The following is a 17,623-nucleotide window of genomic DNA, read 5'->3' as shown; positions in this document are numbered from 1 at the left end:
GCCTTCGTTCTCGACTCCTTACGGATTCCGCAACTATTCTCGTTCGAAGCCGGCGTCCTCTTAGCTGCCTCGAGTCTTATCTTAATGGCTTGCCCTGGCAATCGAAAGTTTAGTTATTATCGCGGCCGTTGTCGCCCCGCTCCGCCAACTGTACGGTGGCTCGTGCGGAAACATCCTGCCAGATAGGGACTGTGGAAATTACCGGGTTGACGCATACGCATGGCTACGGGCGAAGATGAACTCGGCCTTTTAAGGGCTTTCGGGAAAACTTTCGGTTCAACGATATTGCCGTCACACGAGTTAAATCGCTCGGAACGTTATTAAAGCGAGACCGTTTTCCCGATTGCTATATAATTTCGATATAAATAAGATGATAAAAAAGATAGCATAGATTACGAAGCATTCTAACAAGTGATTGATTGATTCTGAACGCAAATTTATTGCCAACGTCATATAGATATATATAGGTTGCTGAGTTTTTCCTTCAACCGCCCTATTATTACTTGTCATCTGTCTGGAGACGACGTGACTTCTCTATTTCGATATTACAAGACCAGAATAGTACATAGACAGATAGAGTCGCAAGTACGCAACTCCTTCACTCTCTGCAGTCTATCCAAACAGGCGGTAATGAAATGTTTCCACTGTTACCGCAACGAGAATGCCGCTAGATATCCGCTGGTACCAGCGTCAACTCATTAAGAACGGCTCGTTACTGACAGGAATCAGGTCAATTACTCATAAGTCTATATTTAGTCTTTGAGATTCCGTAATGTGATTTATGTATCGTTATATTTTATTTTATATATTAATATTATATATGTCATTGTATATATATTTAATGTTTTTATTAATTTTATTTATTTTTATAAAAATTATTTTTTAGTTGCTTACATATTTTTAATTTTATATATTATTACATACACAGACACATGAATGTGTGTATGTTTTTTTTTTTTTTTTTTTTTTTTTGCAAAATTATGTAAATTGTAACAAGAAAGATTACTTATAATATTTATAGATTTGCTCGTTTTTTCTTTCGATAAACGACGATCGCGCACGTGCTTCGCATAAAAATATTTATTTCATCGTGACATGATAACTTTAGGTTACCTTAGAGAGAAAACAATGTTGAAATTATAAAAAGGAAAAATATGAGTAAGAAACGTAGTAGAATAAATGTTCCAATTGTCGGCCGTCAATATGGAAAAACTGATCTCGAACGAGTAGGTAATGTATATTCCGATAAAATTGCCAATGCGTGTATCTTTATATGTATATTCCTGCCATCTTGACGAATAAAACTTTCCAGGTTTCTTTGATGATCCTCAATCAGGCCCTTTTGATCAATATGGAGGTCCTGTACAATTTCGCGAGGGAATCGAAAAAGGGCGTCAAATTTGCGGTGGACCCTTCAATAAATTATTCGAGAAAAAGTATGAGCGAATTTTTGAAAGGGAGGCACTTACAGAACCATGGCGCGACGAAACAAAAAAACGGGTATACAGAAAATATTCTACGCGAAATCAATCTGATTATTCATTAGAGACATCAAGAAATTATAAGAGAAAACGTTCACATATAAAATTTATTGTAATGATTGAAATTTAAATTTTAATTAAATCCCTGTTAGAGAGAAAATTTATACTTTCTAAAGAATTTCTTTTAAAGTTAAATTATAATTTAAATTATAATTCTTCTAAAGCTTAATTATAATTTAATGCGGGCGGTTCAATAATCAAGCTAACGCTATTTAATTTGTTACTTGACTAGCAGCATGTCATTAGAAATTTTGTATTTACCATTATTTGAATTTCCTCTGTAATCTATTGCAATTATACTATTCGAGGTTGTTTATTTCCGATTTAGTTTTCGCTTTAACGAAAATACTATGGAGAAGGAAGGAAAAATATTTTTTTTTATTTATACACTTGATCACACACGGGATCGTTTCAGTTACAAGATGAAAAAAGGAAAATTGGTGGCCACATGCTACCGACATCTCCGGCGAAGAAACACTCGTCGCCTGGAGATTGGTATGGATGCTTTGCTAAATCCTCTTACTTCAGTACGGAACCGAGAGTGGAGGAGAAGAAAAAAACGCCAGTTCCGCCTAATATGAAAATCAAACCCAATCCGCTCGGTGGGCCGGGTTACGCGAATATTTGCTTCAGCCCTTATCCGTCGTACTCCCACGAGCCTTACGATCACATCGAAGGGATAGTTCGTAAAAGTAAATGTGTTTGCGTTACGCCGCTTCTGATCTGATCTTCGCTCTTCCTTGTGCATAATTCTCGATAAATTATTCATATGCATAATTTTGAGCGAGCGATACGTGCAGAATGCCATTATGAAATTTTTTTAAAGCAGTTTATTTCTTCACTTTTTAGAAAACGAAGTAGCAAGCGCACTCTTAATATTGCTCACTCTTAGTAACTGATTTATTTTAGAACGACGAGTTTATTTCGATGTTGAGCTGAATATGATGAGAGTAGGAGTCACGTGTATACGCGCTGCTGCAACCGTGCTGTTGTCGAGCACATTTTTCTTTCCTTCCTTATCTTATCGCACATATTATAAAGTACTTTGGAATCTATAATTCTTTCGTTACGAAATATGTATTCTGCAGGTGGTATTCTGTATTAGGAAAAATTAATAGTCTTGTATATTGTGTTTTTATTTTGAAAAATTATTTGAATCACTTCTTGTTGTAAGGCATAATTTGAACGATCATTATAATTTTTCTAAATAATTATGTGTAATTAAATATGTATGTATATTCGTCATAAAACAAAATTACGTTTCGTATAATTAGGGAAAATTAGTATCTACAATGATGTGGAATTTTCAATGTTAATAATTAAAATTATTTTAAAATTTAAATTTTATTATTTTATTTCTTTTTTTTCACTTTTCTTTAATTATTTTGTATACATACAATGTGTTACAAAGACTATTACTGTGTGAAAAAGTAGTAATGAGAAAACGAAATATAGACGTAGATTGGAATTTTTTCGGAACACTTTCTTCATTACATATACGGCAGCACGTGATTAATTATAGCTTCATCGTAAAAAAAAAAAAAAAAAAAAATTACCTGTTCTCGTTGGCTTTTGAAAGGAAAACATTTTTAGCATTCGCATAAACTTTCTTACTGGAAGAAAAACTATTCGACAGCAATTAATGATAAAATAAAATCAGTTAAATAAAATAGTATCGTAAATGTTCGAAATTTTTTCACGCAGGATCTTTTTAATATCCATTGAATTAAAAACTTTATATATACTTTATATATATGGTAGAATTTTATATTTAAAAAAAATTGAATCTAATTTCTATCAAAATTTGATGGAAATTAAAATTTTCTTTCCTTATTGATTTATATTTTTATAATTTATATTATAAATTTATATATTTAAATGAAAATTATTTTCAATCTTCTTCCGTACAAACATAAATTATACATATTAATACGCTAAATTTTTGTCAAATTTGTTTCAAATTATCGATAAACATGTCTTTTCTTATTTGTTAAATTTCCAATCGTATTACTTCGATGAAACAGAGAAGGTGTCTGAAGGACGATTTTTGACGACTAGTGCGCAGTTGGATTATTTTCCTCCCAATCCTTACAAAGATGAGATACCAGGACCCACTTACGTCCATCCGGTCGAAATTGCAAGGAAGACACTTGCTATGGAGAGATTCTACGTTCCTTTTCCCAAGAAACCTGGCGGAAGTCACGAGGGTTGCTTCAGCAAGTTTCCAGAGTACACGAACGATCCTTATGTTAAGGATAAGGGTAAAGCTGCCGCCGAGCCCAAGTTTATAAGCGGCGGACCATCCCTACGTTCGAAATATACAAATAGTATTATCGCGCAGATAACAAAGATATCGTGCAACGCCCGCAATTATCCGGAATATCGAGAACGAGTGTATTCTCTGCACTGAGAAAATTTTTTTTAATTGCACAAAAATTCCAACTTTTCCTTTTTTCATGAACGAAACTTGTTTCTGTATAATTACAAGTCATATCGAACTTAATTAAAAAATAATTAGATTTAGTTTCCTGATAACTTCTTGTTTCTTTTTCGTTTTATTTTATGTGATTATTACTTTTACATTTTTTTATTATTTACGATATGATTTGTGAGTAAATTAATAATAATAAGAAAATGTATCATCAGACGAACCGAATAATTATTAAATTTATATATTTATACATTTTTTAAAGTTTTAATTTCAGCTTTCTAGTGCATAAAATTAATTTTGTTCTAAAAATGGTGAAAAGAATTTGTAGGAGACGCCTGAATGCATTTCTGTTTCATCGTGTCCACACAATACACATGATTTCGTATCAGCGGAGCCATTATCTCTTGCTATCGCGCTTCCATCGATGTCGGGCCGACAAATCCGCTTTTCGGCAATGACCAGTGGGCCATGCGCGCCACAAACACGGTCGAAGCAGCTTCCTAGCGATAGTGGCGAGCCCTTTCAAAGCGAATCACTCGGACGCGTTCGATCTTACGACCCTAATGAAATTCTAACGAACGTTCTCTCGCCGTCGGAGTCCACTCTTGGCAATCGCAATTAAACGTTCCCGGCAAACATCCCGTACTTTGGACGACAGGCCCATCAGGACGAATGGCTGGCAGAAATCGCGGTGACTCTAAAGAGGGAAAACGAAGTTACGAAACGTTTCTCGTATTTGGCCAGGGACAAGTAAGGACGCGTAATTAGCGCGACGTTTTACTTGCCACGGGAAAGAAAAAAAAAAAAAAAAAATAGCATGCCTCTCCTTCATGACAGGACTGGAATTAACGAGCAAAAACGTGGCCGGACCAACACGTATACACACTCAAAGTGTTATACACTAGAGAGATAAATGTGCCATTCGTCTTGAATTGCGGCGTGTTAATGAGTCGTCGGCGTGCGAAGAGCGAAATCGTCTGTTTGTAAAAAAGAAGAAGAGAGTTATCTGAAAAATTTGTCGTTTCTTGTATAAAACAATACATTGAAAGGAAAAGCTTTCTCATTATCTCGGCTCGCGGTATTTCCAGTGGCGGGAAGGTGAATGGTGAATTTTTTTCTGCCGAATGAACTTAGTATCTTAAACTCGTGACTTGCGTAAAAGTCTCGGCAAAGGCGGAGTGTTACGTATAGAAATGCAATAAGCGTTTTCGCCTCTGAAAAATTTCTCGGAAAGCACGTGGCAGACAAGAAATGGCAGCGGGTGCGGGTATGATTCCATGAGATTTATTCCGCGGTTGAAGCCGACCATTTCTCCGTGCCGTGTCGTTGCGCCGGTATTAAACATTCCAAGCATTGCGATGCCTCTCCAATACTCACCAGTCTAGGAGCATTGCACAAGACTCGACCCGAAGCAGTCGCATGGCCATCCTCGCGATATATGTATAAATAGGTACATAGATCGTATGTATCCCTGAACGTGCGCGTTTCCGAAAAAGCGCCGAGATACGAGAGGCAGAATATAAGTGAATCGAGACACGCGAGTTAGAATATAAAATGCGAGAATACAAAGAATTTAACTTTGACAGCTTTAACGGAATCTTTTTCAGAAAAGATATCGCTTGAAATTGAAATTTTACATTATATAGGGTAAACTAGGGGTATGATGGCCATAGGCTGTAATTTTTTCAATATCGCTACATTAAGTACGTTTTTTTTAGTCATTATCAAAGATAATCGATATTTATAGTAGTTTATGTGTATACATTGTTCGAAATAACGATATTATGAATCTTATATCATATTTTTACTTTTGACTGCCTGCAAAGTTTTTCATTCGTCCACTAAAAACTGTTATAACGTCGAATAAATTACAGTTAAGCTATCGTAATCGACGTTAGACATATTATAAAGATATGCAAATTGTTATATGACCTATAATTTTTATTTTCGTTTTCACTATTTTTTTTATAAATATTATGGTCATATTTTCCTTAAAAGTTCGGGTAAGATGGCCAATGCTTATGTTGTACTATTTTGATAATATAAAATTTCTATGAAATATTTTCCTTTTAATTTCGATAATATTACGTAATTTAAGTTTTAATTGAAGAGATAATATGCCAAACGCTATTAAAAAATAACAAAAAGTATGTTTTTTAAAAAACTATGGCCATCTTAATTGGTATCGAATGATATATTAATTACATCACTATATGTATTGTTGTAAACAGAAGTTATCAGAAAATTAGGTTTTTTCATTTTATTATTTTAATTATTTCTCGACGTTTACTTTTTCCCGATAAAAGTATATTGTTATATAAGTATCTTTAAAGTCCGATGTCTTTTCAATTAGCAGGTGTCGATTGCGAATCAAATTATCAAAAAGCAGCAGTATCCTCCGTTTCGATTAATTATTATCGGAGAAGTAGATAATTATATTGCCGTCATTCGGCTACGTAAAAGTCTTATCATTAGGGTCAACGAGATTAAAACGATACTCTTCTTTCCGTGCACGGAATCTGGTCGGATGTCTTTATCCCGATGTCCTCCGAGGAAAAACGGGAAACGTGATTTGATTTAGTATAGAGAGTCGCGTAGCAAAGTTCGCACGCTGTGATTCTTATTTATTCTATCCAGGATCATATTGTGTACATCTATATAAACTCTCGAGAAATCATATTTCGCGCGATCGAGTACATATATGTATACCATGTATAAATAACGTGACGGTGGTTCCCGCAATTTATCTTTATACGATTTCAATACTTTGATGTCCGATAATTAAAGGATGCCGGCGACCATGCAATAATATTCGTACCTTAAGCTAGCTAGTGTCAAGTCTAGCTCCTAAGAGAATAATCTCGAATGAATTCTCATATGTTAGCATAAAATATACAGTATCACAAATTTCGCTATATGCATACATCCGAAAGATATTCCGTATGGAAATTTTATCGTCACGGCAACATGCTAATACGAATAAATTGCTTCGCCCAGGGGCTCCGCAAATGATTGCAGGAGCGAGAAATCGTCGTATTATGGCGATCAATATTTCCTTCTTAGATAACGATGCTGTATTCGTATTATTTGCATTCTCTTGCGGCACTCTGCGCCTTTTATTGCATCTTGCTTCCTATTTGTTGATTGGTATGCGCACAGATAGAGGGGCACGGTGCCAAGAGAACGCGGAAGCAATGAAACTGAAGCAAAAAAGAGAAAGGAAAATGTAAAGGATCGCGCGGAGGAGGAAAAAAAACGGAAACGGAGATCGTGATGATCCGGATGAAAAGAGCGAGGAGAAGCGAGCGAAAGGGATAAAGAGAGAAATGAATAGGAGAGACGAGAGGAACCGGACGATAGCCGATCGACGAATAGTTTGGTTTTGTCGGCTCGGTAAAGAGACGAGGAAGGAACGATAAGAAGGGTGTCTCGCCTGGAGCGAGGGGAATAGAATGTTCATACCTACGTACGGGATATTTGAGCAAGAGAGAGAGAGAGAGAGAGAGAGAGAGAGAGAGAGACGCTTTGAGGAAGCTTTAGGAACAGAGAAAGCTTTAGGAACAGAGAAAGCTGTATGCGAGCGAGCTTTCAGCGCAAAAGCTGCCGTAAAGCCGGCCGTTTCAACGAATGTTAGGAATATCTATCTCCACGAGCTAAATCCAGTATATACATTGTAAGAATAGGTTGAATGGGGATCGCTGGGAGATTCTAAAGAATATCGAATGCGCCCCTACATATTCTTCCCCCGTGATCTCAAGAGCATTAGGGCAACTCACACATCCGTTTATACAATAATATCGTCTCTTGCTGCACTTTCGAACTTTTGATCCACCCTGCGTGAGTTTCGATATCATACACCGAATCGCGCCGTGTCGTGTCTTTTCAAAGTTGGAGTCATCGGTGTTATCAGACATTTCATAGGACCCGTTGAAAATGGATACCGATCGATCCGCGAGAGCGATATAGGGGACGTTTTTATTGTAAAGTTCGTCGTGAAAACGGTTCTTAAACACCTGCATCTCTTTTCTCGCGGAGGGGGTTTATTATTCCGCGAGTTATCTCGAAATGCCTCGAAAATCCACGATTATTGATTCACTCATTTTCTTGTATGACTATGGTTTAATTTGACTGTCAATCGTATAGTGCAATTACTATCGGTTTCGTTGAGTTGCTCTGTGTGTGTGTGTGTGTGTGTGTGTGTGTGCACTGGCTATACTCTTTTAATTTATGAAGAAAGTTTAAGCGAGCTGTCTTATTCCTGCGCTACAAAAAGTAGGGGCTCATCGATCTCTTTGTATAGACGTTCAGTCTGCCGCGCGATTAGAAAGTTCCACGAGAGCCTGCACGAAATTTCAACGATAGTCACGGTGGGCACGTCAGCCGTAAATCGTCGTTACCGAAATTGGAACGCGTTTTCACGCGGTCGCACAGGATGGACCAAAGTGGGTTAGATAGCGAATTCCCTTTCCATCCCCCGATACGACAACGACAACGACAACGACAACGACAACGTCCTAGGAAAAGTCCTAGAAAAAAAAAAGTTTATTATACGTACGTAATATGTATGCATACGGGACGACATGTCATTCTGTTTTATGTCTTTAATTTCTCGTTTTTTTCATCAACGAGAGTGTAGCGTGAATTAATACATTAATTTCTCGGTGACGTTATTGTGCCCATCCTCCCCGCTTCATCGGTGAACGAATCACTGTCACTGTCGGATTTGAATTCAAAAACGAGTTAAACTGAAGTTGGACATATGACACGATGCCTTGTCAAGGGAATGGCAATCTACGCGTGGAAATATTGCATTTAGATTCTACATTCAGACTCACCCAATTTTTATTCTTTTAATTGCGTTAAATTTTGCAATAAAATATTTTGTGCCATAATCTCATTTTTTTTTATGTTGGATTTATTAGGAAATAATGTGTATAGTGATTGTGAGACGACTTTACAAAAATGTGAAATAACTGTATTCTTTTATTGATTTTTTACATTAAATAATATTTATCATTTTAAAGCTAATCGCTCTTATTAAAAACAAAATCTATAATTTTTTTATTAAATATATAAATAATTTTTTAATTATATGCATATACGTATAATTAATCAAGATTGACATATTTACGTTCTATATAAGCTTTTTTTTTAAAACCTGTATGTATGTATGATATTTAAATATGATATTCAAGTGAGTAAAAAAAAGATAATGATTGAATGTGTATTATACCTTAAAGAACTAAAAGCCTGGAAATAGTACGGAAACGAGTACATATTATTTCCGCTTTTGTCTATATGGAAAATAGAAAGTAAACCGTTACATAAAGTAATCAAATATTGTCTTATATATTTATGTATATTTCCTTTGGGTATAATCTCGCACAAATACGACGAAGATTATTTATTTTTGTTGTTTTATCGATATGATTCGATACTATATCAAATATTATTTCTTTAGAAGATTCAGTTTACAATGAGATTGCAAAGATATAACATTATATTTACATTTCTATATTTCTTAATAGAAACTTTATAATTGCGTGATCTCAAGAAGCCAATTATTCTAGAAAGGAAAAAAAAACGTGTTTTCGCGAGTGTCACAAAAGAAGGAACATATTATCGATCAAGCAACATCTATTAAAGTAGAAGTACAACGAAGACGAGTCGTATGGACCGAAAGTAATTACGGCTATGGGCTTGTCACGCAAAAATGTTCTGCCAGTCGCGAGCTTTTCAGAGTTTTCCGGCGGTTCAATTCTGTTCCCTTGAATTCCCCTTCGAGTCAGACGAATGAAATTAGGTTTCCGGTATCGTTCGAGCTTAAACGAGCTGTGGATTTTCTCAGTTTCTCCTAGTGTTAGTTTTTCTTACTCTTAAAAGTAGCATGTGGTGGAATTGTACTTGAGGAAGACTGACTTTAACGTTATTTAATCTAACTTTATCTTAAAAATTAGATATACATAATTATATTCACACGTATTTCACCGAAAAATATTATCGATCGAGAAAACACATATTTTCTCACAATGCGTATGTTGTTCATCTTCTGACAATCGTAAATTGTATTTTATATACACATACAATGCACTTTTAATTACTATTATTTAATTACCAGCATTGGTGACGTCTTCCACGCAATTTCACTGAAGAGAACCTCTTCTCTCTCTCGCCATAACAATGAATTCAATTGTCTAAAGGATCTTTTCAACTCAAACGAATCGTAGGTTTATTCTACTTGTCCACCCATTCGCGTATCTCGTTTCTTTTTATTTTCTTAATCGAGCAAGTTGACATTGACAGAGTAGCTTCTAACGCGAGGCTGATAATCTTTGCCTACATAATAATGACAAATCAAAGTTATTACGCTATAAATTTTATAATCTCTTAGAATTATATGCCATTGAAAGGTAAAATTTTGCTAATACCTATCTCGTGAATATCTCTATATCACTCGTATAAATTTTTGTTTATTCCACGAGCAATGAATTAATGAGAGATCTGAAATAACAGCAATCACAGATGATATTTGTGGAAATTAATAAACTACATAAACCTACATTTTCCCCGGAACACACTTATCTACATAACTCTATATTTTCTGTGAAACAAAAATTCAAATTTTAATTACTTAGCGAAATCTTTCTCCACATTACACACTTAATGTTGCTTCACTATGTAATTACGTCCGGTATAATTTACCGATGATAACAAAGAGAATTCTACATCGTGGAAAAGTCCTCTACATCGCACGAAACTAGCGTTTATCATCGACAATTTAGATCTTTTCTCGCATTTTACAAATTAATTTCACGTTATTTCTCACTATTAATTTTGTTTTCTATTAATAACTGGAAACAAGATCTGATTACTAAATAGTGTGTGATTTTTGATATAACAGTCATTACACCAATCGCATTAAGGGAATCGTATTAGAATTTATAACCACGTACCTAATGGTACAGTTTAAGCCTACGGTCGATCGCGTTACCAGATATTCAGGTATAGAATGCAATATGCTTTGTGTTAATCCCTGGAAACAGACCTATTCGCTGTGTCTGGCACGTATGCTAGTTGGCACTCATAGGTCGATAATTCACAATTCATGATTTAAATCCGAACAAGTCTGACATAGATCATCGGAAGGCTTCATCACACGTAATCGCTGTAAATTCTGTCAAGACTGCGATCGCGATAATTTCAATGTTATTATTGTTGTATATTTTTCTATTTAGGACTCTTTCAAATGGATAAAAAAATTGTATCAATAAAAAAAAAAAAAAATTACATGCGTCAAAATATAATTTTTTATATGAGAGATATTTTCCAATATTAATCTTCTGACATATTTTGACACATATACAAAGATATTATATTGGTAAGCTAAAGCGCAATTTTGTCGTTTATAAAACTGGAATTCGAACATGGAGAAATTAAAAATCACCAAGGTGTGTAAAGTCCGGGAACCGAAATACGATCGATATGAATTTAATTAAAAGCCAGTCGTTCGGTGTTTACCGGTACTTGTTTCGCATTCAACGTTTCAATATACACGCAAATATATCTCCGTGCCAGCTTGGCCAAGCATGACGATACGTGCGGCGATATATCCATTTATCGCTCGCAGTTATGAATGCTCGATATCCACGCGCGGACATATGAAGATAACGAAAGGCTTGATAGCTGCTGCAGCAATCTGTTTAATTTTATGGGATTCACTGGCGTGCCGATATAAACCGTCTTCACGCTATTGAAGAGAATTATATAGTCTTTGGTAAAATTTCCTAAAATATTGTTTCAAAATCGAGCGATGTTTCGCGTCTACGGAATTTATTTAAAACTATTGCTATTTTTGTCAAATAAAATAAATACCTTGCGGTTATACATGTTGGATTGGCGAGGATAGTTTGTTTTCTTATTCCATGCGTGAAAGCTGCGCGTTTGAAGAAAATGTAGCGAGGAAAAATACGCGACATATATTTTGTTTATTCGTGGTCCGGTTTTGCCGTAAAATACATAATATCGTAATCTTTAAAAGAAATATTTTCTTGCAGTGAATGTAGAGTTTATTTAAAAAAAAAAGTGCAATTTTACATTTTCGCGGCGTTCGAGAAATAGCATCTTTTATTAGGTCACTCTACTGTAGAGCCATCGCTTTTTATTACCAGTTAACATTCGTTTCAGGTAAAAGCTTGAATAAATAGCTAATTGTAAGCTATACTTTCTCTCTCTTTCTCTCTTTTATCTATAGTGCTCAGACACAGTCGATTTTTGTACGTAAATATCTTTACGTTAATTGTCCCGTTATCAGCTATCTATGAAGAGCAATCCTATGTTCCTTTAATATCACAGCGAGCCATTTTAACATTTAAAGACGAGTGAAACTATTTGAAATTGTCATTTTCAAACAAATCAAGACTTACTTTGTATTTTCACAGTTTATTAAAAAGGTTTAATTAAATGATGATTAATAACAGTAACACTTTCTTTTACTACGATTGTGTAACATTTTTACTTTGAATTTTGTATTACGCGCATTTATGTGAAAGATGTAGATTAAAGTAACGCAGAAAATTTTATAATTTTGAAAAATGTTCTTTCTAATGCATCGCATATTATTAACCTTCCCAAACTGTCGAGCACTGGATAAACTGTAATGACTCTATTTGAATGCTGTTTGAAACTTGCTAGGGTTGAATCTGCTGTTACGTTACTTATCTATTAATAACTCTACTCTCTAATTTTCTAATTTTAAATAAAATGTACTTTGAGTAAGTAATATATTCGCTTTTTCTTATTTTACATTAAATCTGTTTAAGTATCAGTTTTTAAGAGGGATACAAGTATTTTGGAAATATCATACATATTGATAATTAAACAATAAATTAAGCAAGTATTATACTTTATGTAAACATAATTAGAAATTGATTTTGTATATACGCACACCCTATAATACAACCTTAACTGCGCGTCTTGAAGCAACGAATAATTTAATCTTTCTTGCTCACCCATATTTCATCTATTGAATAATTTACCAGTTTCAGAAATATCGTACTCGTAAAATACATTACGTTTTTATTTAACAGATATTTGAAAAATTGTCAAATGTATATGTCTTTGCAATTTTTAAAAGATTAAAATTGACATTAAATTTAGTTCAGTTTTATAAAAAAGGAAAATAATATAAATGTATAATACTTAAAAATTATTATTTCAATATTGTTTCCCTTTGAATCTGACATTTGTTATCAGATGCATATAAAACTCAATAAAAGACGTACACATTTTATATCTATTTATATTTCTGAAAGATAAAGAAATGAAAAAAATACGATAAATATAAATGTATATAAGAATTGATAAAAGATGTCTATTCAATATTTAATTCTTTCAAAGAAAGAAAGACAGAGAGAGTGAGAGAGAGAGAGAGAGAGAGAGAGAGAGAGAGAGAGAGAGAGAGAGAGACATGATAAAGAAATGGTTCTGTTTCTGGCCAAATTAATTAAGCCAATTTTGAGCACGTACACGTTAGTGGTCGATAAGTGAGATCTTGCAGCATGCAGAGGTGCAAGATCGGTTTAATGGCTTGTACTTGGCCACCGCATTGCTCGACGCAGTTTGCTGTGTGTTAGTAGGCCGTCCCAGCCTTAATTTTGCTTAAGGAGACAAATGGTGCTCGGCAATCTTGTTCAGCAAAATGTAGTGCATAAGGAAAATTTTGCTTAACGAGTCATTTTATTCGTGTTTGCAGTTTTATTTTTAGAAATTATTTAATAGAGAAACAATGTTCCGTCGAATCTTTTCATAAAACTTTTTTTAGACTGATTTTTGGCTCTTGCGATATTCGACATATTTTACAAGAGAAATGATTAAATACACAAAGTGACGAGACTAAAGCAAAATATACGCTGCTTTTGCGGTTAGTAGTTCATAGTGATCTGCAAAGATGTAAGGCTGTACGGAATACGGCTTAGCAGCGGGTAGTAGCCGGCTCACTTAGAGCAGTCTGTAGTCGTAGAAGGCCAATCCTGACTACGGTACCAAACTTGGTCTAGGATTTGCCTTGGGAGATAAGTGGTCCTTGTCGGGTTCATAATGTAAGAGCGGCGCATCGGAGTTGCCCAGAGTCATCGCCAGGGGCACATTGGAGCTTCGCTCAAACTCCAAACCATCCCCGGTTAAATCGGTTGCACGGCCGACATCAACTGTTCTCCTCACATTCGCTTCCGTCCCGTTTCCTGCTCGCCACCCACCTTATTACGCTTCCTGATCTAAATGGGACGACGCATTATGCCGGCTTAGTTATCATCGTTTTCACACATGATATCTAGGTAAATCCTGATATTGCCAGAAAACTGACCCGTCCATTTACAGATCCGTTTATCCAATTATATCACCTATTTGAGATCGATTGTTGATCAATCTCAGAGCAGGTGTTTAATTTTATTTGCGAGACTGTCTCATCGAATTTAGAAAATTATTAAATTTTAATAGATTTAGTTTATAAGTATTTAATAGAATAATTTTGTCTGCTTATTTTTATCTTTCTAAATTTTTCTTTAAATTTTTTTTAATTAACTAGTGAAATTGTTGATTTTTATTTATTTCAATACAGGTTTCCAACCTATTATTTTTATCTTTAATTTGACGAGTCAACCTATGTGTCCCTTCTTGGCCTACTAACCAAAGGAAGAACACATCAACTCAACAATTTCTTATCTTATTAATAATACCTTCATGTTTAATTTTAACCGGTTGACTAAATAATGATATTTAACTTTTTCTAAACTTTCGTATAACTATTTACTGGCGCCATTTAATGATAAGTTAATGTACCATGTTAATGTTATATGGCTTAAAAAAAACCCGTGTTTTTTTCTCATCCGCTTTTGTATTTTTGCGCTGAAGAAGGTCATAAAATTTACTGAAACGTACGTTAGGATAACAGATTAAATTGTTACTTGTTGTTAGAATAAAAATTTTTGCGCACTAATTACAGCGTTTGCTTTTACTCGCCATTTTTCTACTATCTAACTTAATTTTGTATCTTATAAAGAGGTTATATATGATATTTAATTTTATCTTTCTTTTGAAGAAAAATTGACTATGATATATTGAATATATAAGAGTATTGTTTCAATGATCTCTTAAAAAGAGATAATGATTTACGAGAAGAATTTATATTATCTATTTATTGTTTATTCATAAAAATGTATGATATTAATCTATTTAAACATTCCAAATGAAATTTTTGTTGAAATAATTATGGATAATATTTCATTTTATTATAATAAATTTTTAACACATAATCTGTTTTTAATCCTTTGAATTAATTATGTATAACACGTGGGTTAGGTGTAGTATTTTACATATTATTACTTTGTGCATTGTATTAGTAATGGTTTACATTTCCAACAAGTTGAACATTTTGTATATATGTTCTGCTTACTAGCCAAGACAGTCTTTCAACCCAACTTTGAACGAGCTCGGCTTGTACTCTTAAGAGTTCGCCCGCCACTTGTAAGTGAGTCGAAGCCACTTGATTGACCGTATGGCGACCACGGAATAGGAATTCTGACAACAGCAACAGAAATCGGAACAGCTGTTGCGGTCTATCTAGATGTTAGCTTTGAGAATATATAGTTAAAGTAAAGTTAAAATAGAGAATATAGAACGTGTTTTAACGACATACAGAAAGGTATTTTTTAACAATTTCATTTTTTAGATGAGATTTGTTAATCCAAACCTATCACGTAATCGAGTCAAATTTAACAATTAATTATTGACGTAATATTAAAATAGGCAAATATATATTATAACAGATTAACGCTTGATAAGTCATTAATTTGCCAGACTGCATTCGTATAATATAATTCATTATATTAATTGCATTATTTAATTATATCATTTAATAACATAATGGGATATCGAGAGTATTTTGAGTTTATTTATTTAACATAAAGATCGCCCCCAGCATTATAATGATACCATCTCTCTCCAGTATTGATACATTAGACAAGTCAATTTTATGGTTACTGATAATGCAGACATTCAAAGAGAATTCGAAATTGCAACGTTGCAACTGTTTGGTTAAATATGATCGCGAGATAGAAGCAATGCTAACTATGCAAGTGTGTATGCGTATAATTTGATAATAAATATATTAGTTACATCATTTCTCTCTTCGATGATATTTTTCATTAATTTTGATTATTCGTTGTATTACTTACAAAATAGCCAAAGTTTGTCTTTCTTGTGCAATATATTATATATAGGGAGATACACTTCTCATTCTTCGTAACTCGAGTAGAACTTTGCTGGTTACTTCGGTGCTTCTTCTACAAGGAAAGTATTCCGTACCCTCTTCCTTTGCATCTCAATTGTCAGAAGTGTTTCCGTGCAACGAGAGTACATACCTTCAGGTATAGAGAAGCGCAAAAGGAGATGTACAAAGTTTTTGCAGGAGTTACATCAAGCAGGAGAAAATAAAAATGAAAATACACCATAGTTGCCTGTACAATAATAGTTGCATTTATTGATTGATTTGATTCCAACTCATTTTTCTGCTCGCGCGACCTTTAACTGCTCTTCCATTTCGCATGCTTTCCAGTTATTTACTCTGCAGATCCATATTTCACAAGAATCGAAAAAGAGGAGATTTTGCAAACTTTTTTTTTTTTAGAAAGTATGATCGACAGTGTATATTGAGTATAATTTCTCAATGTGATATAGCAATGACAGAGAATCATTTCACGTAAATTGCAAATTTTGTTTTATACATATAATATTTTAATTAACACGATATGTTTCTCTTGACAATACAATTGTATAAATTAACAAAAAAAAAAAAAATTTTTTTTAAATTACTGATATAATATCTTCTATATTGTTGAATACATTTTTTTAAGTATAGTAAGTAAACTGGTGAAATATATTATCTCCATCTATTCTATATGAAATTTAATATTTTATTATAATTACGAAATTAATATTCACTACGTCAAAATATATGTATGTATTCAACCACATTACGGGAAAATGAAATATTTTGCGCAGCTGTAATCTGCGCCCCCACCATCTTGTATAAATATTTACTTTCGTAATTATTATCTGTAATACATGTCATGTGCCAACTTTAATGTACAGTTAATTTTTAAAAAAAAGTATAATGGCGTAAAAGCTCTCTCTTTTTTTATTTAATAATTAATTAAAATGATGGAAAATTTATTCAGTACATACGCAGATATATATGTATATAGAAAATATATTGGTTAAAAACACGATATCAATTGTAATTTTCTACGTTTATAAAATGAATCAAATTTTTTTTTACCCAAAGAAATGTAATTCAGAAAAATATATGTGTGTCTGTATAAAATAGATGAATGGAAATAAGCGCGACTGTCAGTGCGAAAAACAGTTGGCTTAATTTTTACTTTTATCTATATATAATACGTGGACACAATAAAGTAACATAGTTATATTTTTTTGCACGTTTTCTTTTCTTAAAAGCGGTTCATAAAAATATATTTATTAAGACGACTATATATGTGTGGCGGATGATATTCCGAGTATCTTGGTCATTATCGCAATGCGCCTCGTTGTTTCAACGCCTCTCCGAAAACAGTACGACCGGAACTAAACTGAGATA

General features: G+C 33.7%; 1 protein-coding gene across 1 annotated transcript; it reads left to right on the top strand.

Moving 5' to 3' along the window:
* Positions 1-1,108: 1,108 nt before the first annotated feature.
* Positions 1,109-3,951, top strand: LOC140665313 (cilia-and flagella-associated protein 96). The gene is made up of 4 exons (XM_072891268.1): positions 1,109-1,230; positions 1,313-1,500; positions 1,957-2,233; positions 3,566-3,951. The coding sequence occupies exons 1-4, from the start codon at positions 1,155-1,157 to the stop codon at positions 3,949-3,951; spliced, it is 927 nt and encodes a 308-aa protein (XP_072747369.1). The 5' UTR covers positions 1,109-1,154.
* The last annotated feature ends 13,672 nt before the right edge of the window (positions 3,952-17,623 follow it).

Source organism: Anoplolepis gracilipes, chromosome 4 (genome assembly GCF_047496725.1).
Source record: "Anoplolepis gracilipes chromosome 4, ASM4749672v1, whole genome shotgun sequence".
In the NCBI taxonomy this organism is placed as follows: Eukaryota; Metazoa; Arthropoda; class Insecta; order Hymenoptera; family Formicidae; genus Anoplolepis; species Anoplolepis gracilipes.
This window is presented reverse-complemented; position numbering and strand designations above follow the sequence as displayed.